General features: G+C 37.0%; 1 protein-coding gene across 28 annotated transcripts in view; it reads left to right on the forward strand.

Annotated features, from left to right (window-relative positions):
- FUBP1 (far upstream element binding protein 1) overlaps positions 1–27,642 on the forward strand; it is a 40,130-nt gene that overhangs the window by 5,196 nt on the left and 7,292 nt on the right. For 11 of the 28 annotated variants that reach the window (XR_003124424.3, XR_003124427.3, XR_003124423.3 and 8 more), the window contains exons 2-19: positions 401–491; positions 1,338–1,400; positions 2,218–2,256; positions 2,704–2,743; positions 3,225–3,277; positions 3,378–3,449; positions 3,599–3,656; positions 6,197–6,359; positions 6,445–6,543; positions 6,665–6,766; positions 7,022–7,124; positions 7,211–7,311; positions 13,919–14,060; positions 14,897–15,057; positions 17,645–17,796; positions 17,884–17,963; positions 21,070–21,207; positions 22,909–22,983. Coding sequence is in view for 23 of the 28 variants with exons in the window: in XM_025417895.3 (XP_025273680.1) it covers positions 401–491; positions 1,338–1,400; positions 2,218–2,256; positions 2,704–2,743; positions 3,225–3,277; positions 3,378–3,449; positions 3,599–3,656; positions 6,197–6,359; positions 6,445–6,543; positions 6,665–6,766; positions 7,022–7,124; positions 7,211–7,311; positions 13,919–14,060; positions 14,897–15,057; positions 17,645–17,796; positions 17,884–17,963; positions 21,070–21,207; positions 22,909–22,983 (1,732 nt within the window). In the remaining 5 variants the exon portion in view is untranslated. Of the gene's footprint in view, positions 1–400; positions 492–1,337; positions 1,401–2,217; positions 2,257–2,703; positions 2,744–3,224; positions 3,278–3,377; positions 3,450–3,598; positions 3,657–6,196; positions 6,360–6,444; positions 6,544–6,664; positions 6,767–7,021; positions 7,125–7,210; positions 7,312–13,918; positions 14,061–14,896; positions 15,058–17,644; positions 17,797–17,883; positions 17,964–21,069; positions 21,208–22,213; positions 22,496–22,908; positions 22,984–27,642 lie in introns of those variants that run through there. The other 17 variants (XM_025417897.3, XM_025417903.3, XM_035717847.2 and 14 more) reach the window with 8 other exon arrangements.

A 27,642-nucleotide genomic window follows, 5' to 3' on the forward strand; every position in this document is an offset into this window, starting at 1 on the left:
GCCTTAGAATCTCATAGGGTGTTTGCATTCTCTTGCAATCAAAACCTACCACACAGTTTTTTGAAGAGTGATGGGAGAGAGCCATGGAAAAGATAGAATTAGGACCCAGATTTTCCTCAAAGCTATTTATTTGGTCAGTTGATTCTGAAGATTCCTGATTGACTACTTTATTTGTTCTTAGAAATCAGAAGCTTAATTCCAAATGATTATTTTAACTCTTTGAAGTTATTAATGGTATTCATGGTAGTAATAACATTGATCTGCAATTTTTGTTTTTCTTTCAAATTCTATTTATAGTATACGTATGTTTAATATATATATGTATGAGGAAATTTAACACTGAATAGTGTATAGCAGTTATGATTTTATCGTTAATGATGGTGTCCCTTTGTTTTTTAAGATTGCAGCAAAAATTGGAGGTGATGCTGGTACATCACTGAATTCAAATGACTATGGTTATGGGGGACAAAAAAGACCTTTGGAAGACGGAGGTAAGTTATAGTCATAAGTATTTTAATTGTTTTATACACAGGTTTAGGTGAAGGTGATTTTTCAGTATTTTTCAAATGTTCTTTTATTGAAGCATTCATTACTTTTATAATAAGGTTTCTAAAATTGTAAGGTTTATATTGGCCTCAGAAGGAAAGGGGGGAAAAAAAGACCTTAGACAAGGTAGGTAAAATTTTGAGTCAATCAGCCAGTTTTGCCTTAGACAACATTTTGTCTCTTTTAGGATTGTGCCAGATTGACAGTTTGCACAGACATCTTGTTAATATACTGAAAAGAACAAAATTATAAAATGTTTAGAAGACATTTCACTGGTTTTTCTCATCATACATGAATTAATCTTTATATACTATGTTTTCATTGTTTTGCTATTTTCAGATTTCACTTTAAAGGTTGATGTTGCTATAGTTTGCTACTCTAGTGTGTTGTAGGTTATACCTTTTTTATGTTACTTTTTTTGTTTTAGTACCTTGTTTTGTGTTTCAGGTTTAACTCAAAATGTGGCTTAAAACAGATTTACAGTGCTTTGTATTTAAAAAAAAAACGTAATTGTTGAAGCTTCTGAACTTAGAAGTCTGCAAGTATTTTTTTGTTTTAGATTTGATGTATGAACTTTGATACTTTTTTTTGACCTATTATTTATTTAATATTTTTTTAAGGAGGATTCTGAATGAGCCTATAGAATGTATTTGTAGCTTTTGACCAGGTGTACTTGGTTTCCTTTTATTTAAGTGTCTTTCACATTAATAGTGAGGTTTTAATATACAAAAAAATGAGCTAATGATGCTTCAGATGTTGTATGTAATGTATTCTTTTTATTTTATGTGTAGATGGCTCTTGGACAAGTCCGAGCAGTACAACACACTGGGAGGGAATGCCCTCTCCTTTTAAAGGCAGGAATTTTTATTTATTACCTGTGTTTAGTATGTAAACGTGAAATAAACCAGTGGATTCTTAAATGGACACAAATATTTCTTGGATTATGTGTCTGAATTTTTGCTGCACAACATTCTGATGTTTAATCATTTAAGTTTGAAGGGGGGAGGAAAATGTAGTACTTTCAGATGTAGGTTGTCTATTCTAAGGTATGCATTGTATTCATCTGTGTAAAGGATGTAGATGAAGGTAGTCATGTAGTTGCTTTGAGTTTTTCTGCTGAAGTGTATGCTGTGAAATGCTTGGTTAGGAACAATAGAATAGTTTAGATTGAGATTGCCTTGTAATGTGATTTTTTTATTTATTTATTTTGCATAGCCTTGTGGTCACTGTCAGATACACTCAACTTTTGATATGTCAAATTTTCACATTTTGATAGGTTCTGTTTTTCTTCCAGTCTTCAGTTTCTACAGTGGGAAGCATCATTAGCCTTTAGCATGTGATATTTTGCTAGTAATGGACCTAAATACTTTGTCTTGTATCATTCTAAAGTGCTTAACATACTTAAAGGTCAGTGATTTGATACAGTGAAAAATAATTTTTAAAAATGTCTGTGCATCTTTTAAACATGAAAAGAATGAAAGAAATGTAATGTTTCTATTGATTACTAAGAGTTTGGGATAAGTTTTGGCACTTTTGGTTCAAATAATAAAGTTATCCTCAGCTATTTTGATTAAGTGTTTACATTGATATTTATTCTTGCTTGGGCACGGGTTAGCTAAGTCTTTTATTTGTACTTATTGGCAAAAAGTTAAAAGGCTCTTAATTTTGCAGATCAACCAGATGCTAAGAAAGTTGCTCCTCAGAATGACTGTAAGTATTTTAAATGAGTTAAAAGCTAAAGTAACTGAATTTTAGTATCAGAGTTTTGTTCCTGGTTTTTGTTGGGTGTCTTTGGAGTTATTTGAAAGCCATGAGTATTTTAGAATGTCTTCGTAATCTCCCACTTCATTTATGGCCAGGTATATATTAATAAGGTTTGTTTACTAAATTATTTTTATATCCAATTTATTTTATAATTCCAAATTTTAACCTAAGCTTGCAAAGAAAGCACAATTTCTTTGTTTCATTGCTAATGATACCTGCCATTTCACTGACTTTCTTGCCCACTGTCAATGTTGATTTAAGTATTCTGCATAAAATTTTACTCTCAAAGGTGGTGTCTGTGTGTTCAGGAAAAATTTTAGTATTGCTTGATATGATTGATTGTTAAATATGTGTGAACTTAAATTTTAATTTTTATTTTTGATTTTTTGGTAGCTTTTGGAACACAGTTACCACCGATGCACCAGCAACAAAGGTATAGTGAAATGCTTTTTAAAGAGTATTTGCAAGTTTTAGTTGAACTGTCCCTAAAAATACAACCAAGTTGGTGTATAGTGAATATGTGTCTTCAGTTTTTTGTTTGTTTTTTTCCGGTATATTTATTTCCCTCCACTTCCTTTGGATATACATTTGTAATTTGGAAGGATGAGTAGAATTAGCTACATATTAGAAGAATTAAAGTGAATGAAAATGATTAAGAAAACAGTTCCTTAACTCCACCCCAAACCCTCTGTAGCTCATTTCTTCAGATTGTTCATCTACCATACCCTCCTCATTTGATATGTGTCCCCTTAATTCAGATTTTGACATGAACTACTCAAGGTATATTTTGACTACGAATATGTGCCTGAAAATCTGGTTTAAGCCATTAGACTTCAATATCTATCAGATTACCTGTTATATGTAAACAAATTCTCTGTATTTGAAGGAAAATGTTAGTTTTTGTTATTTGTTAGCAGGTCTGTAATGACAGAAGAATACAAAGTTCCAGATGGAATGGTTGGATTTAGTAAGTCACCTACTTTCTAAAGTTTTTGAAAACAATCAAAACATACTTTATAGTCTTTTAGCAAATAATTTTTTTCTTTTCTTTCTTTTTTTTTAATTAGTAATTGGCAGAGGTGGTGAACAGATCTCACGCATACAACAGGAATCTGGATGCAAAATACAGATAGCTCCTGGTAATGTTATTCTCTTGCTGTTTTCAAAGTGACTAGAAAACTAGCATAATTTTTTAAGTCACTAGTGAAAATAATGTGTCAGTCTTCTCTTGACCTAAGATTTTTTTTTTTGTTTGTTTGTTTTTTTGTGTGTGTGTTTTTAATTGCAGATAGTGGTGGCCTTCCAGAAAGGTCTTGTATGTTAACTGGAACACCTGAATCTGTCCAGTAAGTACGAAATCCTATGCCTGAAGCCAGCCCCTCTTTCCTGTTGAAGGACATTGCCCTTACAGTTGAACTGATTTTCTCCTGCACTATTAATTTTCCCATTTTTCTAGATCATTTCTAACAACATATAAATATGTTTGAAAATCCTTCCATCTTGACAAAAACTGTCCTTGAACCTCACATTTCTTTTTCTTTGCCTCCTTACATAAGAAAACTCCTTAAAAGAGGTGACCGTTTGTAATATCATTTGCCTGTTTTCATTTTGTCTTGAATTTATATGAATCTGGCTTTTATTCCCATCATTCCACTGAAATCGCTCTTTCCAAGTTCACAATGGCCTTTGCTTTATTCCACTCATCAGCATTGTTTGACACAGTGTGAATGGCTTTCCTAGAGATACCCACCTCCCTGGCTGCTCTTTCTCGGTCAGTCTTGGTGTCCTGCTTTATCTTCCTGACCTTTCAGAATGAAAGTGCTATGAAATTCAATCCTTTTACAGTATTGTCTCCGTGTACTCCTTAGATGACTTCATTTACTATATTAAACTTTATTTAGTATATAGTTTTATATATTGTAAGTTTTATATAGTCCTAAATTTTATCTTCCTCCTTTTTCTAAATTCTAGATTCCTATCAAGCTGCTCACTTAGTGTCTCCACTTGAATGTCTACTAGACATCTCAAACTTTAGATTGTCAATAATTGTTTTCCACCCCATTCTCAGCCTGCTTTGTCTTTTACTCATCTTAGTGTATGGCAACTCTTCTTTTTCTTGGGGCACCTGGATGGTGCAATCGGTTAAGCATTCAACTCTTGGCTCAGGGTCATGAGATAGGGCTCCGTACTCAGAGCAGAGTCAGCTTGAGACTATCCCTCCTTCTGCCATTCCCCCCACCCCTGTGCATGGGTGCTCTCTTCTCTCTGAAATAAAACTTTTTTAGAAATACTTTTATTTTTTTATTCCTCGTTTATTCATAGGCAACTCTTTGGTCATTTTTCTTCATACTTTATTTGGAATCCAGCCTCTTCCTGCTACCTTCTATACTACTACCACCTTGTCTGTGACACAGTTTGTCTATATTTCAACGTGTTTCCATTCTTTTTAGTCTTGTCAGTGGTAGTCTATTGTTAAAATACTATAGCCATGGTGATCTTTTTAAATTGTGAATCATTTCATATTATTACTTTGCTCACATCTTCTAATGCCTCACCACTTAGAGTAAAAGGCCTAACTCACCTGCCACCTTTCTCACTTGTTTTTTTTTTTTTTTTAACCACTCCTCTGAACACACTGTTTAAGCCCCATTTAGTTTTTGTTCTTTCAGCACACCAAGTATACTTCTCACTTGAGTCCTTTGCAATGTCTTTTTCTTCTCTGGAACATTTTCTGTGATACTTTCACTCATATTTTCATAGTTACTCCCCCTCTTCCGTTACATCTTAGTTCGAATGTGGTCTCCTTAACGGTAAGTGGTCTCGTATGTGTGCTTTGCATAAAGTAGCATACCTTTATTCACACACATTCTATCCCCCTTATACTTTTGATTTTGTATATAGCAATTAACCAAATATGCTGTTTTTAGTTATTTAATCAAAGTAAGCTATACCAGCAGGAAACATGTCTGTTTTGTTCAGTGTTACTAGTGTATTATATAGAATAAGTACTTGGTATGTGGTTGACATGTCATAAGTATTTTTGAATTAATTAATTTTAATGTGCAAGTGACTGAAGTGATGTTTTAAAATTGGGAATTCATCAATTATTGGCAAAATAGCTTAATTCTGAAGTAACTTTAGAAGTAGAGTGCTACTTGGGTCACCCAGGTAGCACAGTCAATTGAGCATACAACTCGCATACAACTCTTGATTTCAGCTCAGGTCGTGATCACTGGAATGGTAAGATTGAGCCCTTGCATTAGGCTCCACGCTTAGCAGGGAGTCTGGTTCAGGATTCTTCCTCCCACTGGCCCACCCTCTTGCACGTTCTCTCTCTAAAATATGTAACTCTTGAAAAGGAGGGGTGGCGCTTGATGGCTCAGTCGGTTAAGCATCAACCTGCGGCTCAAGTTATAATCCTGAAGTCTGGGGGTCGAGTCTCACGTTAGGCTCCCAGCTCTTGGGTAGTCTGCTGCTCTATCTACCCCTCACTCCACTCATGCTTTCACTCTCACTCTTTTTCAAATAAATAAAATCTTAATAAAAGACTCCTTCTTCCTCTGCCTTCCCCCCCTCATATACACATGCACACACACACACTCTCTCTAATAAATCCTTTTTTTTTTTTTTTTTTTTTTTTTTTAAGAAAAAAGTGCTACATGGAAATTTAGGGCTATTCTCAAAAATACTGAAAATTTTATCTAGAAAATTTATTGCATAGTTTCATTCTTTCTGTCTGATGGCATTTTCTCTTAATTAAAATTGTTAAATTAGTTTTATTCCCCCTAAACCTGAATTGGGATGGGAGAAGTACCTGATTTTATTGTTTTGTATTCTCTATTTGGATATGCTGTAACTTACTGTTTGACTCCTAATGTGTTGACAGATCAGCAAAACGGTTACTGGACCAGATTGTTGAAAAAGGAAGACCAGCTCCAGGCTTTCACCATGGTGATGGACCGGGAAATGCAGTTCAAGAAATCATGATTCCAGCTAGCAAGGCAGGATTAGTTATTGGAAAGGGAGGAGAAACTATTAAACAACTTCAGGTATTGCTTTGTCTTTTCACCTGTTTTGAAGCCAGTTTCCTTCCACTCCCTTTCAGTTAATAAATTTGATTTTTGTGATTAATAGGAGCGGGCTGGAGTTAAAATGGTTATGATTCAAGATGGGCCTCAGAACACTGGTGCTGACAAACCTCTTAGGATTACAGGAGACCCATACAAAGTTCAGGTAGACTTAAGTTTATATTTTACATAGAAGGATTTGGGGGCAGAATGGGCAAAACATGCACATGTTTTGAGACATGCTTTCTAAATTGGAAGGTTTGTGTTTTTTTTTGTTTGTACTTCAGCAAGCCAAGGAAATGGTGTTAGAGTTAATTCGTGATCAAGGTGGCTTCCGAGAAGTTCGAAATGAGTATGGGTCAAGAATAGGAGGAAATGAAGGGATAGATGTAAGTAAAAATACCCGTTCAGAAATGGTTGTATACTGATTCATAAATATATGTGTTTTTATTGTTCTGTGTTACATAGCCTTTTCTAACATTGTATTCCCTGTCCCTCAGAACACCCCCACAACTTACGCCTTAGAGTACAAAATATATATCTTGTACCCTATTTGATGAAAGCACAGTGCTGTATAAACTTCTGTGACTTGAGATAGATTAACTTTCAGGAAATGGTTTAATACTTAGTCTTCTTTGTGTAAGGTCCCTATTCCAAGATTTGCTGTTGGCATTGTAATAGGAAGAAATGGAGAAATGATTAAAAAAATACAAAATGATGCTGGTGTTCGAATTCAGTTTAAGCCAGGTGAGTACATACATATTTAATTATGTGTTGGTAGGAATTATTTTTTTGACATATTTGGTGCTAATTTCAATTTGTTTGTTTTGAAGATGATGGAACAACACCTGATAGAATAGCACAAATAACAGGACCTCCAGACCGATGTCAACATGCTGCAGAAATTATTACAGACCTTCTTCGAAGTGTTCAGGTTTGACAGATGTTAATATTTTCATTGTTTTCATTTAAAAAATATTTTCCTTCAAGTCTGAAAGTGTCCCACCTCTTTAGTTTTATAACAGAATCTGACAGTACTTTGATAATAGCTAAAAAGTTTAAGTTGTTTAGAATTAGACATCTTGGAGCAGGAAGGCCGCTACATAAGTGCACTGTCTTAATCCCAGTATAAAAAGAACAAATGGTGGGTATTGTTTGGTGATTATTTGGGCCAAGTCCTCTAGCCTCTTTATTTTTTTTTTAGTTTATTTTTTATTGGTGTTCAATTTACTAACATACAGAATAACCCCCAGTGCCCGTCACCCATTCACTCCCACCCCCCGCCCTTCTCCCCTTCCACCACCCCTAGTTCATTTCCCAGAGTTAGCAGTCTTTACGTTCTGTCTCCCTTTCTGATATTTCCCACACATTTCTTCTCCCTTCCCTTATATTCCCTTTCACTATTATTTATATTCCCCAAATGAATGAGAACATATAATGTTTGTCCTTCACCGACTGACTTACTTCACTCAGCATAATACCCTCCAGTTCCATCCACGTTGAAGCAAATGGTGGGTATTTGTCATTTCTAATAGCTGAGTAATATTCCATTGTATACATAAACCACATCTTCTTTATCCATTCATCTTTCGTTGGACACCGAGGCTCCTTCCACAGTTTGGCTATCGTGGCCATTGCTGCTATAAACATCGGGGTGCAGGTGTCCCGGCGTTTCACTGCATCTGTATCTTTGGGGTAAATCCCCAACAGTGCAATTGCTGGGTCGTAGGGCAGGTCTATTTTTAACTGTTTGAGGAACCTCCACACAGTTTCCAGAGTGGCTGCACCAGTTCACATTCCCACCAACAGTGCAAGAGGGTTCCCTTTTCTCCGCATCCTCTCCAACATTTGTGGTTTCCTGCCTTGTTAATTTTCCCCATTCTCACTGGTGTGAGGTGGTATCTCATTGTGGTTTTGATTTGTATTTCCCTGATGGCAAGTGATGCAGAGCATTTTCTCATATGCATGTTGGCCATGTCTATGTCTTCCTCTGTGAGATTTCTTTTCATGTCTTTTGCCCATTTCATGATTGGATTGTTTGTTTCTTTGGTGTTGAGTTTAATAAGTTCTTTATAGATCTTGGAAACTAGCCCTTTATCTGATATGTCATTTGCAAATATCTTCTCCCATTCTGTAGGTTGTCTTTGAGTTTTGTTCACTGTATCCTTTGCTGTGCAAAAGCTTCTTATCTTGATGAAGTCCCAATAGTTCATTTTTGCTTTTGTTTCTTTTGTCCTTCGTGGATGTATCTTGCAAGAAGTTACTATGGCCGAGTTCAAAAAGGGTGTTGCCTGTGTTCTTCCTCTAGGATTTTGATGGAATCTTGTCTCACATTTAGATCTTTCAACCATTTTGAGTATATCTTTGTATGTGGTGAAAGAGAAGTGGTCTAGTTTCATTCTTCTGCATGTGGATGTCCAATTTTCCCAGCACCATTTATTGAAGAGACTGTCTTTCTTCCATGGAGAGTCTTCCTGCCTTTATCGAATATTAGTTGACCATAAAGTTCAGGGTCCACTTCCTGGATTCTCTATTCTGTTCCACTGATCTATGCGTCTGTTTTTGTGCCAGGACCACACTGTCTTGATGACCACAGCTTTGTAGTACAACCTGAAATCTGGCATTGTGATGCCCCCAGATATGGTTTTCTTTTTTAAAATTCCCCTGGCTATTCGGGGTCTTTGCTGATTCCACACAAATCTTAAAATAATTTGTTCTAACTCTCTGAAGAAAGTCCATGGTATTTTGATAGGGATTGCATTAAACGTGTATATTGCCCTGGGTAACATTGACATTTTCACAATATTAATTCTGCCAATCCATGAGCATGGAATATTTTTCCATCTCTTTGGGTCTTCCTCAATTTCTTTCAGAAGTGTTCTATAGTTTTGAGGGTATAGATCCTTTACATCTTTGGTGAGGTTTATTCCTAGGTATCTTATGCTTTTGGGTGCAATTGTAAATGGGATTGACTCCTTAATTTCTCTTTCTTCAGTCTCATTGTTAGTGTATAGAAATGCCATTGATTTCTGGACGTTGATTTTGTATCCTGCCACGCTACCGAATTGCTATATGAGTTCTAGCAATCTTGGGGTGGAGACTTTTGGGTTTTCTATGTAGAGTATCATGTCATCGGCGAAGAGGGAGAGTTTGACTTCTTCTTTGCCAATTTGAATGCCTTTAATGTCTTTTTGTTGTCTGATTGCTGAGGCTAGGACTTCCAGTACTATGTTGAACAGCAGTGGTGAGAGTGGACATCCCTGTCTTGTTCCTGATCTTAGGGGAAAGGCTCCCAGTGCTTCCCCATTGAGAATGATATTTGCTGTGGGCTTTTCATAGATGGCTTTTAAGATGTCGAGGAATGTTCCCTCTATCCCTACACTCTGAAGAGTTTTGATCAGGAATGGATGCTGTATTTTGTCAAATGCTTTCTCTGCATCTAATGAGAGGATCATATGGTTCTTGGTTTTTCTCCTGCTGATATGATGAATCACATTGATTGTTTTACGGGTGTTGAACCAGCCTTGTGTCCCAGGGATAAATCCTACTTGGTCGTGGTGAATAATTTTCTTAATGTACTGTTGGATCCTATTGGCCAGTATCTTGTTGAGAATTTTTGCATCCATGTTCATCAGGGATATTGGTCTGTAATTCTCCTTTTTGGTGGGGTCTTTGTCTGGTTTTGGAATTAAGGTGATGCTGGCCTCATAGAACGAATTTGGAAGTACTCCATCTCTATCTTTCCAAACAGCTTTAGGAGAATAGGTATGGTTTCTTCTTTAAACGTTTGATAAAATTCCCCAGGGAAGCCATCTGGCCCTGGACTCTTGTGTCTTGGGAGGTTTTTGATGACTGCTTCAATTTCCTCCCTGGTTATTGGCCTGTTAAGGTTTTCTATTTCTTCCTGTTCCAGTTTTGGTAGTTTGTGGCTTTCCAGGAATGCATCCATTTCTTCTAGATTGCCTAATTTATTGGCGTATAGCTGTTCATAATATGTTTTTAAAATCGTTTGTATTTTTTGGTGTTGGTAGTGATCTCTCCTTTCTCATTCATGATTTTATTAATTTGAGTCTTCTCTCTCTTCTTTTTAATAAGGCTGGCTAATGGTTTATCTATCTTATTAATTCTTTCAAAGAACCAACTCCTGGTTCTGTTGATCTGTTCCACAGTTCTTCTGGTCTCGATTTCGTTGAGTTCTGCTCGAATCTTTATTAACTCCCTTCTTCTCTTGGGTGTAGGATCTATTTGCTGTTTTTTCTCTAGCTCCTTTATGTGTAAGGTTAGCTTTTGTATTTGAGTTCTTTCCAGTTTTTGAATGGATGCTTGTATTGCGATGTATTTCCCCCTTAGGACTGCTTTTGCTGCATCCCAAAGATTTTGGATGGTTGTATTTTCATTCTCATTAGTTTCCATGAATGTTTTTAATTCTTCCTTAATTTCCTGGTTGACCCTTTCATCTTTTAGCAGGATGGTCCTTAACCTCCACGTGTTTGAGGTCCTTCCAAACTTCTTGTTGTGATTTAGTTCTAATTTCAAGGCATTATGGTCTGAGAATATGCAGGGGATGATCCCAATCTTTTGGTATCGGTTCAGACCCGATTTGTGACCCAATATGTGGTCTGTTCTGGAGAAAGTTCCATGTGCACTTGAGAAGAATGTGTATTCAGTTGAGTTTGGATGTAAAGTTCTGTAGATATCTGTGAAATCCATCTGGTCCAGTGTATCATTTAAAGCTCTCGTTTCTTTGGAGATGTTGTGCTTAGAAGACCTATCGAGTATAGAAAGAGCTAGATTGAAGTCACCAAGTATAAGTGTGTTATTATCTAAGTATTTCTTCACTTTGGTTAATAATTGATTGATATATTTGGCAGCTCCCACATTCGGGGCATATATATTGAGGATTGTTAAGTCCTCTTGTTGAATAGATCCTTTAAGTATGATATAGTGTCCCTCTTCATCTCTCACTACAGTCTTTGGGGTAAATTTTAGTTTATCTGATATAAGGATGGCTACTCCTGCTTTCTTTTGAGGACCATTTGAATGGTAAATGGTTCTCCAACCTTTTATTTTCAGGCTGTAGGTGTCCTTCTGTCTAAAATGAGTCTCTTGTAGACAGCAAATAGATGGGTCCTGCTTTTTTATCCAGTCTGAAACCCTGCGCCTTTTGATGGGGTCATTAAGCCCGTTCACATTCAGAGTTACTATTGAGAGATACGAATTTAGTGTCATCATGATAACTATTCAGTCCTTGTTTTTGTGGAATGTTCCACTGAACTACTTCTTAAAGGGGAATTTTAAGAGTCCCCCTTAAAATTTCTTGCAGAGCTGGTTTAGAGGTCACATATTCTTTTAGTTGCTGCCTGTCTTGGAAGCTCTTTATCTCTCCTTCCATTTTGAATGAGAGCCTTGCTGGATAAAGTATTCTTGGTTGCATGTTCTTCTCATTTAGGACCCTGAATATATCCTGCCAGCCCTTTCTGGCCTGCCAGGTCTCTGTGGAGAGGTCTGCTGTTACCCTAATACTCCTCCCCATAAAAGTCAGGGATTTCTTGTCTCTTGCTGCTTTAAGGATCTTCTCTTTATCTTTGGAATTTGCAAGCTTCACTATTAAATGTCGAGGTGTTGAACGTTTTTTATTGATTTTAGGGGGGGATCTCTCTATTTCCTGGATCTGAATGCCTGTTTCCCTTCCCAGATTAGGAAAGTTTTCAGCTAGAATTTGTTCAAATACATATTCTGGCCCTCTGTCCCTTTCGGCACCCTCGGGAACACCAATTAAACGTAGGTTTTTCTTCCTCAGGCTGTCGTTTATTTCCCTTATTCTATCTTCATGGTCTTTTAATTGTTTGTCTCTTTTTTCCTCAGTTTCCCTCTTTGCTATCAACTTGTCTTCTATGTCACTCACTCGTTCTTCCACCTCGTTCACCCTCGTCGTTAGGACTTCTAGTTTGGATTGCATCTCATTCAATTGATTTTTAATTTCTGCCTGATTAGCTCTAAATTCTGCAGTCATGAAGTCTCTTGAGTCCTTTATGCTTTTTTCTAGAGCCACCAGTAGCTGTATAATAGTGCTTCTGAATTGGCTTTCTGACATTGAATTGTAATCCAGATTTTGTAACTCTGTGGGAGAGAGGACTGTTTCTGATTCTTTCTTTTGAGGTGAGGTTTTCCTTCTAGTCGTTTTGCTCAGTGCAGAGTGGCCAAAAGCAAGTTGTACTGGGAAAAGGAGAAAAAGAGGAGAGAAAGAAGGAAAGAAAAGAGAAAGAGAAAAAAAAGGAAGAAAAAAAACGAAAAAAAAAAGGAAGAAAAAGAGAAAGAAAAAGAAAGGAGAAAAAGGGGTGGGGGAAGGAAACAAATCAAAAAGCAAAACAAAAAAAAAGAAAAGAAAAAAAGAAAGAACCATGGGGGAGTATCTTCTGATTCTGTGTACTTTAAGTCCCTTGGCTTCCCCTGGAAGTTGTCAGTCTAGCTGGTCTTCTGGGGGAGGGGCCTGTTGTGCTGATTTTCAGGTGTGAGCACTTGGGGGAGCTGCTCTGCCCCCTGCCTGGTGCAGGGCTCAGTGGGGGTTGTTTACCCCGTGAGGCCCCAGGAGCAACAGCCCTAGTGGCGGGGCCAGCTCTGGAAACCTGGATTCAGCCCCCGCAGGAACTCTGGAGCTCTCCGTCTGCAGGGCCTGGAGGCTCCGGGGCGGGGCCGCTGATCTGCTCAGCTGGGGCAGGAGCGTCCTTGCTGTCCTGGGCCCTTCCGTCCTCTGCCTGTCCCGGGGGAGGCCGGATCCTGGGCTGTGTCCCGGCGCCCTGTGCTCCGGAGCCTGCGCTGTTGGATTCACGCTCCCGGGCCGCGCAACCCCCTCCACGGAGCCGCCGCCCGAGCCCCCCCGAGCTGCTCCTGGAACTGCGCAGCCCCCTCCGCACGGAGCCTCTTTCTCTGCCCGAGCCCCTCCGAGCTGCTCCCGGGGCCGCGGAGCCACCGCCCGAGCCCCTCCAGCTGCTCCGGGTCCCGCCGTGCGCGCTGCAGCTCTTAGGGAGCTCGGCTCACTCTCCTGGGTGCGCAGTTGCTGTTACTGTCCCGGGGAGCCCGAGGGCATTTCCGCCCGGGAAGGTTGGTGCAGCTCCTGCTTCTCCGGGACGGGGCTCTCCTGTCCTGGGGACTCTCGCCCCGGCCTTAGCCCGGCTCCTCGCGGGGCCCCTCCCCCTTGGAGGCCTTTGTTTCTTTATTTCTTTTTTCCCCGTCTTCCTACCTTGAGAGAAGCGCGAACTCTTCTCACTGTTGCATTCCAGGTGTTTTCTCTTTAATTCTCAGGCCGAATTCATAGATTTTCAGGATAATTTGAAGGTTTTCTAGGTAATTTGGTGGAGACAGGTGATTTGGAGACCCTACTCCTCCGCCATCTTGCCCCTCCCTCCCTCTAGCCTCTTTAAACTTCTGGTTTGAAAAAGTGAAAGTTGAGGAAAATAGACATTTAATGACCTTATTATGGAAAGAAGAGTATACTTCCGTACTGATTTTCTTTCTTTTCTTCTTGTCTTTCCCTTCTTTAGGCTGGTAATCCTGGTGGTCCTGGACCTGGTGGTCGAGGAAGAGGTAGAGGTCAAGGCAACTGGAACATGGGACCACCTGGTGGACTACAGGAATTTAATTTCATTGTACCAACTGGGAAAACTGGACTAATAATTGGAAAAGGCAATGTATTTTAAACTCTTAATGTTTTAATGTATGGGTAAAAAATTAACACATGACCTGATTTTTCTGGATGCTATTTCTGTTGTATTATGAACCAGTAGCAATGATTTTTCTTTGGTATCTTATGATGATTTATAACAAAACCATAAATGAAAGACCTTATATATAAATAAAAATTAGATTTGAATCACATTGGCCTCTAGAGAGGGGGACAACAGCTTAATTATTAGTGTGAGAAACTTTTGTTTGACCCAAAAAGTAGTTTGGATGTTTGTTTTTTCTTGACTCACATCCTCTTAAAATTCAGAATTTTTTAATAAGTGGGTTTATATTACTTGAAAAGCAATTTATTTGAATCAAATATTTTGATAAGTTACTTTTTTGTTATAATTCATTTTAACGTTGGGTACAGACACACTGATGTCTTAAAGCTTGAATGTATTTTAGGAGAATCATGAAATGCTTTATATAATTTAAGTGTAGAATAAATGGAAAATCGTAAAAGAATATTGGCAGGTGGAATATTCCTCAAAACTTTGTAATGGCCCTTTAATCGTGACCATTTTCTTTTGAATATTCCTTTTGTATTCTTTAAATCTTTTTTTTTTAAAGGTTTACTTATTTATTTATGGTAGAGAGAGAGAGAGAGAGAGAGGCAGAGACACAGGAGGAGGGAGAAGCAGGCTCCATGCCGGGAGCCTGACGTGGGACTCGATCCCGGGACTCCAGTATTGCGCCCTGGGCCAAAGGCAGGCGCTAAACCGCTGAGCCACCCAGGGATCCTCTGTATTCTTTAAATCTTTAGAGAAATTACTATGTTTTGATTTTGATTTTAGGAGGTGAAACCATAAAAAGCATAAGCCAACAGTCTGGTGCAAGAATAGAACTTCAGAGAAATCCTCCACCTAATGCAGATCCTAATATGAAATTATTTACAATTCGTGGCACTCCACAGCAAATAGACTATGCGCGGCAACTTATAGAAGAAAAGATTGGTGTGAGTATGCTTTAAACTTGAATTTATAGGGGTGAATGACTGGGTCAGTTAGTAGAGCATGTGACTCTTGATCTCTAGGTTGTGATTTCAAGGTCCACATTAAGCAAAGAGCATGCTTAAAAAATAATTAGATAAATAGATAACTAACCTTGATTTATACATAGATCCTCTTAGTTAAATAAGATACTAATTTACATGTTCCTATAATTGTTACACAGAAAAAATCAATTTCTAGTCTAAGATTATAGATCCATCACATAATGGATACGTATAATACAGAAAAGATAATCCAGCAATGAAAAATAACCCAATTAAATAAACATTTATAAGTGTTCAGACCTTGTATTTGGGTGTAGGTAAGTAAGAAATGAATAGCATTACTTGAAGATATGATGTTCAGGTTGATGGAGGGTTATAAAACATACGTGAAGGAAGTAGTTAACTGGAATTCAGTACTTAATAAGGGCTTACTGTGCTCAACCCTAGTGAGGTAAATATGAATAATACGCATCCTCCTGTTGTAGAGTAGAAATTTACAAATCCAACTCTTATACTGACAATCATTTTGGGAGTTTTAAAATGTACACTACTTAGAATGCTTTCCACTTTACACATAAGACACAGTTCTGATTCAGAATGTCTGGAACAGGGCCCAGCGTCTAATTTTAGAAAGATGTTTCAGGTGATTCTGATTCATGGCCAAATTTGGAAATTTTTCCTTTTAGAACACTTTCCTGGTAGTAGTACAAAAAATGTAGAGTCCTGATTGTGCTTTCTTGTAAATGAGGAACCCGTGCTTTACTGTGTTCTTTTACTATAGACCATAAGGGAGCTTCTTAAATAACTACTACTAATTAGAATTTCTTAGGAAAATTCTCCTCGATGTTTGCCATGCTGTGAATGGGATACAAAAGAAGTTTGACAACTGTTTCTGTCTATGAGGAAAGACAAATAGGAGTATAAAAGATACTTAAGGTCTCATAGGGGTTCCTGGCTGGTTCAGTCAGTAGAGCATGCAACTAGTGCTATTAGGTTGGAGTTCCAGCTCCACATTGGATGTAGAGATTACTTTTAAAAATAAAGTATTATTATAAGAATATATACAAACTTTGTAAGTTCTGTGGTGTGGACATAAGTGTTCAAAAACTTGAAGTAAATAATTGTGGACTCCGTAATTGCAGAGATTAATGCTAGTAAAATGAATACATCTTGGTTTTGGATTTTACTATCCTTAGCATGAATGGATGAAAGATTCTTCTGGATTGATGGGCAAACATATATAAGGTTATTGTAGAGAATCAGGTTTTTGTTTTTGTTTTTTTTTAAGATTTAATTTATTTATTTTTGAGAGACACAGAGAGAGGCAGAGGCACAGGCAGAGGAAAGAAGCAGGCTCCATGCAGGGAGCCCAATGTGGGACTTGATCCCAGGACTCCAGGATCACACCCTGAACCAAAGGCTGGTAGATGCTCATCTGCTGAGCCACCCAAGCGTCCTGAGAATCAGTTTAGTATGGTGGTTATGAGCATGGATCCTGGAGTCCCATTGTTAGGGTTCAGAATAGTCTTGAGTCATTTACTGACTTTGTGACCTTGGAGTGAGCTATTTATATTCTGGTTTACCTCCCATTTCTTTCTCTGTAATTGAGGGTAAAAGTAGCTACTTTACTGCGTTGCCGGGATTAAGCAAAGTGTGTGTGTCACTTAAAAGAGTATCTGGCACATAGCCCTATAAAAATGTTGGTATTTTTTCAGTAATCCTTTTTTTTACTTTCTGGGAAGGACTGGTTATGGATAGTGGAAAGTGAGGGATAATGACATGTTAGAAACTTACAGAGATAAATCATAAAAAAGACTTTAAAATCATGACATTTGGCTTCTTTATAGTGAGAAAATAACTAGATGTCATTTAAGTAATTTCTCTAGAATGTCACGTGATTCGTATTAACTGCACAAATGCTGTGTTTATTTAGGAGAGTTAAACCTGGTCTATTGGTCTTTACAAGTTGGATTATGAAAAGGAAAATCAACTAAGCATTATTAATTATTGATATAAGTGGGGTTTGGTGACACAAAGGTTGTGAAGAGGAGTTTAGTTTTTTGAGTGAGAACTAATTGTTACTTTTTTGGTAAATACCCAGTAGACAATTCATGATATAAGTAAGATCTTAAGTAATATGGAGAATATATCGTCAAGGTGGTTTTCTGATAGGAAAATAGATGTAGGATGGATGCAGAAAAAGAAAAGTTAGAGACAGTATGATATTTGATATGCTTCTGTGATTAAGATGATAAAGAAGTAGTAAAAGTAAGAATTCTAAAAAGGAATGGGAAAGAGTGGAAAAGGGAATTGTCTGAAAGGAATAGAATGGAAGGTAAATGAGATATTTCGATTCTTCGTTGATGCTGTTGATTTTAATGAACTTACTGTATCATTAATATGGTAGAATTAAGCAACATGAATGAGGAAATGAAGGAAAATCTAAAGTATGTTACTTAAGGAAGGTTCAAAGGTTTGACCTTTGAACTGTTCAGCCATTACCATTTTCTGATTTTTTTTTTTTGTACATCTTTCTGCTTTTTTATAGGGCCCAGTAAATCCTTTAGGGCCACCTGTACCCCATGGGCCCCATGGTGTCCCAGGCCCCCATGGGCCTCCTGGGCCTCCAGGGCCTGGAACTCCAATGGGACCATACAACCCTGCACCTTACAATCCAGGACCACCTGGCCCTGCTCCTCAGTAAGTATTGAGTTTGGTTCTGGGGTTTTCCAAAAAAATTCTAGCTTCTGGTAAATTGTATTTTGATTTTGATTTTTATCTTTTCAGTGGTCCTCCGGCTCCTTATGCTCCCCAGGGGTGGGGAAATGCATATCCACACTGGCAGCAACAGGCCCCTCCTGATCCAGGTAAAAGACATTTGTCATTCCTGTTGACACACTTAAATCTTTTGTGTCATTTCTACCTTGTGTGGCTTTTTCTGCTCTTGTTTTACTCTTTCAGCAGGAGTCTTTAGTTTCTGGTTTTACCACAGTGTATAAGACTGGTGTGAATGTGGTCTGTTTTCATGGAGCTGTTTTCTACTCACATTTGGCTTTCTGTCCTTTCAAAGTGATAAAGAGCAGAGTGCTAAAAGCCAAAAGCTGTAAGAAGTAGTACGATGTCTTAGTTTTAAGTATCAGTGCCATCAAATGTATAATGTGTTTTGTTATGATGTTATTCATGAAAGAATAGTGTATGTTTATTTATAGAATTATGTGAGTCTAATGGAGTGTTTAATGCTCGAGTATTAAACTTCCAAGTTCTCAAATAAGATAAGCTGTTTCCATATTCTATTCTTGATATGGTAACTTCACATATTAGTAAAAATCAGGACCGTGTTTAATGTCTGCATGTTAGAATGCAAAAATACATTTAGTTTGTTTTCTCTGTTCAGATCTGGATCTTATATATACATTTTATTCTGTTACTACATCTCCCATCCTCTAGTTTTTTTTCCATGATGGTCAAAGGGGCATTCATTGAAACCAATTAACATTTATTTATGATCCTTCTTTCTCACCTACTACCTATCTTTTAGGCCTCTTTCACTGGAGTAGTTTCAAGGAAGGTACTGAATTATGGATTCCTTTCCACACTAGTGTATTTATTTCTTAAAAGAACCTAAGTAATTGATTTAAATGAAATTGTTTTAGTGAATTTGATTAAATGTTGTTATTTAAATGTGGCCCTATATTACAACATACTTTAATCTCATAGGAAGTGTACTCTTTGGAATAGGATGATACAATATGACTGTAACCAAAAAGCCACAACTTGGACTCATTCAAGAAATAGCTTGAGTATGCTAGGATGTGGGCATGCAAAGATTAGTTTGTTTTATAGCAAAAACGTGCACTCTTTAGTGTTAGCAATGCTGTAATGGACTGAAAGGGTTAAGTATTTAGTGTATAATAGTTTGAACATCCATCTCTTAAGAATGGAAAGATTTATTATCTTTTATAAGCTAATCGGGATGGTATGATTAGGCAGAAAGATCACTTGATTTAAGAGATTAAAGAGTTTGAGCAAGTTAAGGGGTGAATCTATATTGGGAAACTTGGATCTGTAGGATTGCACCTTCTGAGCACTGTTTGGATCAGTAACATGATTAAGAAAAATGTTGGGAATCAGAAGTAGTCTCAGTCTCGTTTTCCCACTAGGAGTAGTAATGAAATCACGTACAAGAATTGGTTGATGAATACGGCTTGCACCATTGCTTTTGGAAAAGAAGCAACACATTTAGCTAAAAGATAGCAGCTCGGATTAGATATTATTTATATTTTAGACTTAATGTTAGGTAAAAAAACAAAATAATTTAGATGAAATTTTTAGTGAATTCTATTAGCATTCTGATATTTAAATGTGGCCCCATGTTGACAAAGTCCATAATCTCTGAACTAAAATCTATTTCTATAAAAACTTCATGGGCTGTTAAGGATTTATGCAGTAATCAAGAACTTCTATTTCAGAGTGAAACAGACCCAGCTATGTCCTAGTCCTACAACTTTTGTAATTGTGGGATAGTAAGCAAGTTTTTTAACCCTTCTATATTTATTTTTCTAACCTATAAAATGATAAATGAAAGATAATTATTTTGAATGAATAATTAGTAAACTCTAAGTATTAGTTATATGTAACTATGAGACTGGTTCTGTTATACCTTCTACACATTCAGGAGTACAAGTATCATTTTCTAAAGTGTTTTATATGATGATGTCAAGTAGGATATTTGTATTTGTATACACGTAGTAACCCAATTAAGACATAAACATCTAACTTAGAAAAGCAATACATTTATTACTTGAAGGTTCGGAGGGTAGATAATGCCTTAAAATTTTATTACCTTAAAAATTGTATCCCTCTAGAAATCTTGTTCCATTTTTCTAAAATTCTATTAAGCATTGAGACTTGCTGCCCATTTGGGATAAAGGCTAAACAGATTTCGTATAGATATAGACTCTGGCTAAGGAAATTGCATTTTTCTTGGTAATAACAAAGTAATAAAGATATGTCTATAGTGTCGTATGATATTGTTGGTATAAGGGACCAGAATCAAGAGGATTTGTTTCTGATGGAGAGGTCTCAAACGCTTACTGCATGACTTGATTTTTATGAAGTTTAAAATGAGGGTGCAAGTGCAGAGGAAGCATAACATGGTGTACAGCCAGATAATGTGTTAACTTCTGAAAAGTATGAGCAATTTACTGTGACCAGAACTTGAGTGTTGGGAAAATACTGACAAATGAGGGAAGATACGGCTAGAATGGAAAAGATAAGCCAAGGGGGTTCAGATCATTAAAGATACTGGGTGATGATGTTGCACTTAAAAGCTTTGATAGCCCTGAAGACTCTCTAGAATAAGTGAAGAATTTCAAGTAGGGCAGTGACTGACATCAAGTATATGTTCTAGGATAATTACTCTGAAATAGGAGATGAAATATGATATAAGATTTTTTTATGTTGTCTCTACATTGAAAATGACAGGATAGAATTCATAGCTGTAAAACAATTATTTCTTGTACAGGTTAGTTTCTAGAAGTCCTTTTCTTTAGTCATCTACCATGGTAGAACTGCTGTGCTTGAGGGAAAACCAGTTTAAGAAAAAACCCAAGGGACAGGATGGTATGAGGCAAAGCATTGGATTTGGAGACAGAATATCTTTATTCCTATCCTAATTCTGCCACTCAGCTAGTTTTCGAGGAACATCATTTAATCTCTGCACCTCACTTTTCTTCATTTAAAGCTAATGATGACAATTAAAATAATAGAATCGAAAACTTCTCATTTACCATTTATTTTTTGAGGTCCAGTTAATTTTGGGGTCTGTTTATTTATTATAGAATCGAAAACTTCTCATTTACCATTTATTTTTGACGTCCAGTTAATTTTGGGGTCTGTTTATTTACCAAAGGATGTCTGTGTGAGAGAGGTTACGGACTTCAGATGCAAACCTTGAACTTGTGTTTATTCTAGCTAAGGCAGGAACGGATCCAAATTCAGCAGCTTGGGCTGCCTATTATGCTCACTATTATCAACAGCAAGCACAGCCACCACCTGCAGCTCCTGCTGGTGCACCAACTACAACCCAAACCAATGGACAAGGTAACTATGGTAATTAAAGAATTTATTTTGTATGTAGAAGTAGAAACTTGTGTTTGGAATTATATATGAAATACATGAATGTATAATGCCTAAAATTTCCAGTATTTATCAGTGAGCAGACTTTCCTTTTGAAATAATTACAGACTTTCATAAAAGTTTGTTATAAGACACATGACAGAACACCCAGAGATCATAGCTGTTAATATTTTATCCCTTACCTCCCATTTGTTCCATTATTTTGTTATACATGTCCATATTCCATTACCAGTAGTCTTTTAGAACCATCTTAAAACCAAGCTGTACACATGATGTCCCAGTAACCTTAAATAATACCCTTTCTGTATTACTCCAAAAATACATTACCATTATTCAGTTCTTTAAAACAGTAAGTCAGCATTGATACATCATTACTGTTCTAGTGTAGAACCCTTCCTTAGATTTCACCAATTGTCCCATCAGCTTCTCTATTCTGATCCAGGATCCCATCTGGCAAAAAAGTACAGACCTTTTGTTGTGTTAGGTGATAATCAAATCAACGTAAATTCCTTCACCTTTTTCTCACAAAGATGAGATCATGATTATGAGGTTCTATTTGGGGTTTGGCAGTACCTTAGAAATAGTGCTCTGCTCTTCTTAAATCATTACATCATGGGGTCATGTAATGTTGACCTACTTCATCCTTGGAGATGGTAACTGTAGTCACTTAGTCATATTAGTGTTCACCAAGTTTCTGTACCATGAAATTGTATTTTTCTCTTTGAAATTAGTAAATGTTTTTTGGAGAATTATACTGAGATTATGTGACTGTTCTGTTCCTCATAGCAGCTTTTTTGGAAACACATGCCAGATTGAGCTATAGCTATCATGATAATTTCTATTTATATCATTAATTTTATATGTATTGGTATTGTGCTGTAAGGAAGAAGTTTTCTTTTCCTCCTATTTGTATCAATATGGACTTCTGTTTTATTCAATTTGTTGTATTTTAAACTGTCTTTGCTATTTTGATTATCAGATTGCCCTAGCTTTGGCCAATCAGGAGTACCTTCAAGATGGCTCCTGTATCCTTTTGATAAGTCATTCTTAAAGCACATCCTTACATTGTTGCACAATAAGATGTTTATTTTGTGGTTTCTGGGCTTAAGCCCTACAATCAGCCATTTTTCCAAGTAGCCCTGATTCCTTTTAGTAGATGTTAGTATTTAAGAAACCAGACTCAGTGTGTTCATTTCTACCAGGGTGTCATTGCTTCTGGATCTTTTCAGCTAGGAAATTTACCTGCATGTTTGTCTGCCTACACATATATGAAACAACACAAGTATCTATATATGTATATATTTCTAAGACTTGTATCAACTGCAATTCCATTGTAACACTTCAGGGTTCTTTTTATAGCTTTTTCACTTTTCATGCTTATTAATGGTGAAAGACCTGTTAACTTCAGTGTGTTTCCTTATTTGACCAGTGAATTTACTTATATGCTCAGTGTGACTTCTCTTCCATGTATATAGACAAATTTTCTCTGTTGACTGCCTCTATATCTCCTGTGTCCTATGTCCTTGGCCCCAGCCAAGGATCCCACTACCACACAGCATCCTCACTCCCTATGGCAGGCCACTCCCAATTTCTCCACTCAAGGAACAGAAGGAAAGGGCTAAGATCATCTTTTCAAATCTTCAATCTTATTTTTTTGTGTTTTTCTTGAACAAGGAGATCAGCAGAATCCAGCTCCAGCTGGACAGGTTGATTATACCAAGGCTTGGGAAGAGTATTACAAGAAAATGGGTATGTTCTACATTTCTTTTTATACATTTAATTAAATTGAAATCGAAGCACTTAGGAAATATCACACTAGAAAGATTAAGGTTGTGATAAAACATGTTTGTATCATGTTTTTGTTACCGGGATTTATTTATTTGTTTGTTTGTTTATTTATTTATTCTTATATTTTTACCTTTTAAAATCTGGAAGTGTAGAATAATTGATTGCATTCTAAAAATCATTGAACTTTAGGCTTATCACAAACACTTAAGTTTATGGTCACATAACAAGGAAGTCTCTTTATTTCTAAATGCATTTGTCAACCACGTAATAATTGAAACTAGAAATTGCCCCATTGGCACATATGACATTGAACATTACTTATGCTTTTGTCAAAGATAGTTGTTTATATTATATATTAGTAGCTTCACTGACATAGGTTAAGTTTCAGTTTTGTGTGGTATTTTCTGCTGCAAAATAAAACTTACAGTGACATAGGACATTAATTACTTAAATAACATTTGCATATATGAAAAGGGAAAAAGTCACCTAGAAAGGCCATTTCCATTCAGTAACTTGTAGAGTACATACTACATGCCAAACCATAGTGTTAAAGCTGAGATTGTGGGCATAATAGCTAGGAGCCCTTGCCCTTCTGGTTATATTCTCATGAAGGATACGACTGTTAATCAGGTATTTTGCCAGTTACATTACTATAAACTGTTATGAATGAAAACTATTTCCACAACAGGTCACATGTATAGCTACTAAGTGGTAAAACCAGAATATGAACTTCCAAGAGGGCATAAATCCCAAACCTCTCTCCCAAACTTGTCTTCCTGGGACCACTTGGAACCTGATATCCTACAGTTGACCTTTGATCAACAGTATAGGTTTGAACTTCATGGGACTACTTACAAGTGGATTTTTTTTTTAGTATTTTTTTCTCTAGCTTTTTTGTAGAATACAATATATAATACACAAGATATGTGTTAATTGACTTATCTAAGACTTCTGGTCAACAGAAGACTATTAGTAGTTAAGTTTTGGGGGAGTCAGTTATATGTGGGTTTTCTTTCTTTTCTTTCTTTTCTTTCTTTCATTTTATTTATTTATTCATGAGAGACAGAGAGAGAAGCAGAAACATAGGCAGAGAGAGAAGCAGGCTCCATGCAGGGAGCCTGATGCAGGACTTGATCCTGGGACCCCAGGATCATGCCCTGGGCTGAAGGCAGGTGCTAAACCACTGAGCCACCCAGGGATTCCCCCCAACTGTACAGGTTGGCGCCCATAACCCCCGAGTTATTCAAAGGTCATCTGTATTTCTGAACAAATGGTTCTTGTTTTTTTAGAAGCTAATGGTATTAGTCATTTAAAATTAACACATGTACACCACAGCCACTGGGCACAAATGAAAGTTAAAAGATAAACTTATTCGTCCTTCACTGACATAGAATCTATAGGTGGTAGAATTTTCTCATAAGATATAGTCTAATTAAAATTCTCTCGATGTAAATTTCAGTGTTTTCTTTGCCCATGGCTGTTTTGTCATCTTGCACAGAAGGAAAAAATTTCCAGAAGGGTAGCTACATTACTCTTTTTTGTGTGAGATACATGTACCTAGTGATAATGTTTTACACAGCTTGATTTCTGTTTAAAGAAAGAAAGAAAGTGTTTTTCTCGAAACAGTATACTCTAATTAGGATGGTCACATAATTGTCCAAATGAGGATAGTTTTGAGACTATAACTGAGGATGCTATTGATCTTTCTGTGATAGCATTAGTAATCAGTACTTATGGTTACTTTAACTTGCATGAAATAGTGTCACCATTTTAAAGATTTGAGCATTTGTAATTAAATTGTTGCAATTAAAAATCATTGGGTGTGGGGATGCCTGGGTGGCTCAGTGGTTGAGCCTCTGCCTATAGCTTAGGTCATGATCCTGGGGTCCTGGTATCCAGTTCCACATCTGCTTTCCACAGGGTGCCTGCTCCTCCCTCTGCCTGTGTCTCTGCCTCTCTCTCTCTGTCTCTCATGAATAAATAAAATCTTAAAAAAACAAAACAAATCTTATTAAAATCATTGAGTCTGACTTACAGTTTCACAGTGGCTGATATACCAGAAATGTACCCTACATTACAATTAAAAATGAATAAAAGCAGGCCTGTTTGTGAACCTAGATAATTATTGGGGAGGAATCAGTGTGACTTATGTTTTATTATATTTTATCATTTGTTTGCAGCTTGGCCAATAATAAATTTACTATTTAGCCTTTTTACATTTTACTTGCCTAAAAGTGAGAAGGTGTATTGAATGGAATCTGTGAGGTCTTAATACCATTCAGATTTTTAAGGGTAGTCTTCACCTTGACATTCTTTTATTTTTTACCTTTACTCTCTTGCCTAAAGTTTTAATTTTAGAGATAGTAGCCTGGACTCCCTTGAATCCTGTGTGGAGAAAAATATTATAGAAATAATTAAATAACACTATGTTTAACTTAATGTCCTCTTTAACCCCACCTTTTCTTTTTCTTCCCAGTTACAAGTTTTTCTGTAGCTTGACAGTGATTAGCTGTTAATTTATTGAGCAAAGGGGATCAGTTGAGTGATTGTCACATCTAAATCTTAAATAATGCTAAATTGTCAGGTCGTGAATGGTAGCTACATAGTCAATCTATTTTTTCTTTTAAAAGTTTTTTTGTTAAATGACTGGTTGCTTAACTACCTTAATTTCTCTTGGGTGTATTACTTAAGATCTTTTTAAACAACCGCGCATAAGCAACCCTAAAGCATAAAACTAATATAGTTAGTTTTCTAGATTGATTTCTGTGTATGTATGTAAAGTAACCTATATACTCAATGTGAGGCTTGAACTCCACCCCAAGATCGAGTCACATGCTTTAGCTTTACTGACTGAGATAGCTTTAAAAAATTTTTACTGTTTAAGATTTATTTATTTTAGAGTGTGCATGAGCAAGGGGAGAGGGAGAGAAGCAGACTCTGCTAAGTGTGGAGCCCAGCTCAGGACTTGATTCCCTTGACCCTGAGATCACAACCAGAGCCGAAATAAAGAGTTGGATGCCTGACTGAGCCATCCAGATGCCCTCAAGATTTTTAAAAAGGAAAAGAAAGTAAAAAAAAAAAAAAAAAAAAAATTAGGTGCAAATGTTTATTTCCAGATACCAACTCCCTTATTTGGAGAGGCCAAGTTTGAACTCTTCCAGGCAGGGCTAGGATTTTTTTTAGGATTCTGGACATCCTAATTCCCAATCCAGTGCCCTCTTTACCAAACTAGGCAGGCTATCCCAGCTTTTGAAGCTAGATGTCAGCTTTTCCCATTAAGAACAGAAAATACCCAATACTAACACTATAAATTTGTTATTTCTGTATAGGTAAATAAACCTCTGGAAATGGAGTATTTATTTATTCATGAGAAACAGAGAGAGAGAGGCAGAGACACAGGCAGAGGAAGAAGCAAGCTCCATGCAGGGAGCCCAATGTGGGACTCGATCCTGGGTCTCCAGGATCACACCCTGGGCTGAAGGTGGTGCTAAACTGCTGAGCCACCCAGGCTGCCTGAAACAGGAGTTTTTAAGTTAGTTTTCTGGGAATAATTTAAAATTTCCTAAGATTAATACCAACAGAATTAATCAATTTAAGGATTTTATTGATTCATGAGAGAGACACACAGAAGGGGGCAGAGACATAGGAAGAAGCAGGCTCCCTGTGGAGAGCCTGATGTGGGACTCCAGCCCAGGACCCCGGGATCATGACCTGAGCCAAAGACAGATGCCCAACCACTGAGCCACCAAGGCTCCCTACCAACGGAATTTAGGAAAGAAATTCATAAAGATGAGACTATAGAGGGTTAATGAAGAAAATTTTAAGTCTTAATAAGGAATGGCAGCACATATGGAAGAGTAGGTACTTTTGAAGCTAGAATGACTTTGTAATAAACATCCTAAAGAGATCAGACAGGATTTCAGAGTAGAGACCAGCAATTGCCCTTTGAAAGAGGGCTAGTGAAGGCATTTTTTGAAAAGTTGGAAGTTGAGAAAGGCCCTTACGATGTTAAGCACTGATATGGTGGGTGGTAGAGAGTAAGTGGTTGTGGGAAAGATAGGTGTTTAGAGAGATAACTTAGAGTGAAATTGATTCAATCAGGTTTGGGTTTTGGGGTGTAATAATAGAATGTTACATATGAACTCTAGAGCAAGTCTTAACTCTTAAATGAAATGAAAGTAAAACCTTACATACTATAAACCTGTATGTAAATACTAAGTAATGTTCTAAAGTATAAACTATCTGACCTCAAAACAGTTTTTGAACCAAGAATAAAGGGAGCAAGCTAATTATGAAAAGGGCAGAGAGGCATAAAAGGCTAGAGGAGAGCCAAGTCTACGTTGATAGGAGTTCCTCCTTCACTTTGAGCAGGGCAAAATGAATCACCTCTGTCCCCCAGGTTGGAGGAATGAGTTGAGTTTTTCTTTGGACACCTCCAACATTGGAGCGTGAGGGGTTTTACACCTGAGTATTTGTTTCTCTTAGAGTCCAACATGTTTACCTTTCACTTCCCCCAGAAATATTTGAGTTAGGGGGGAGGGTGGGGAACATTTGAGTTTGATTAATTTTCTTAACGTGTCTCCTGTTTCTACCATCTTACAATGTCCTTTTGCCTCTGAA

Source organism: Canis lupus, chromosome 6, assembly GCF_003254725.2.
Source record: "Canis lupus dingo isolate Sandy chromosome 6, ASM325472v2, whole genome shotgun sequence".
Classification (NCBI taxonomy): Eukaryota; Metazoa; Chordata; class Mammalia; order Carnivora; family Canidae; genus Canis; species Canis lupus.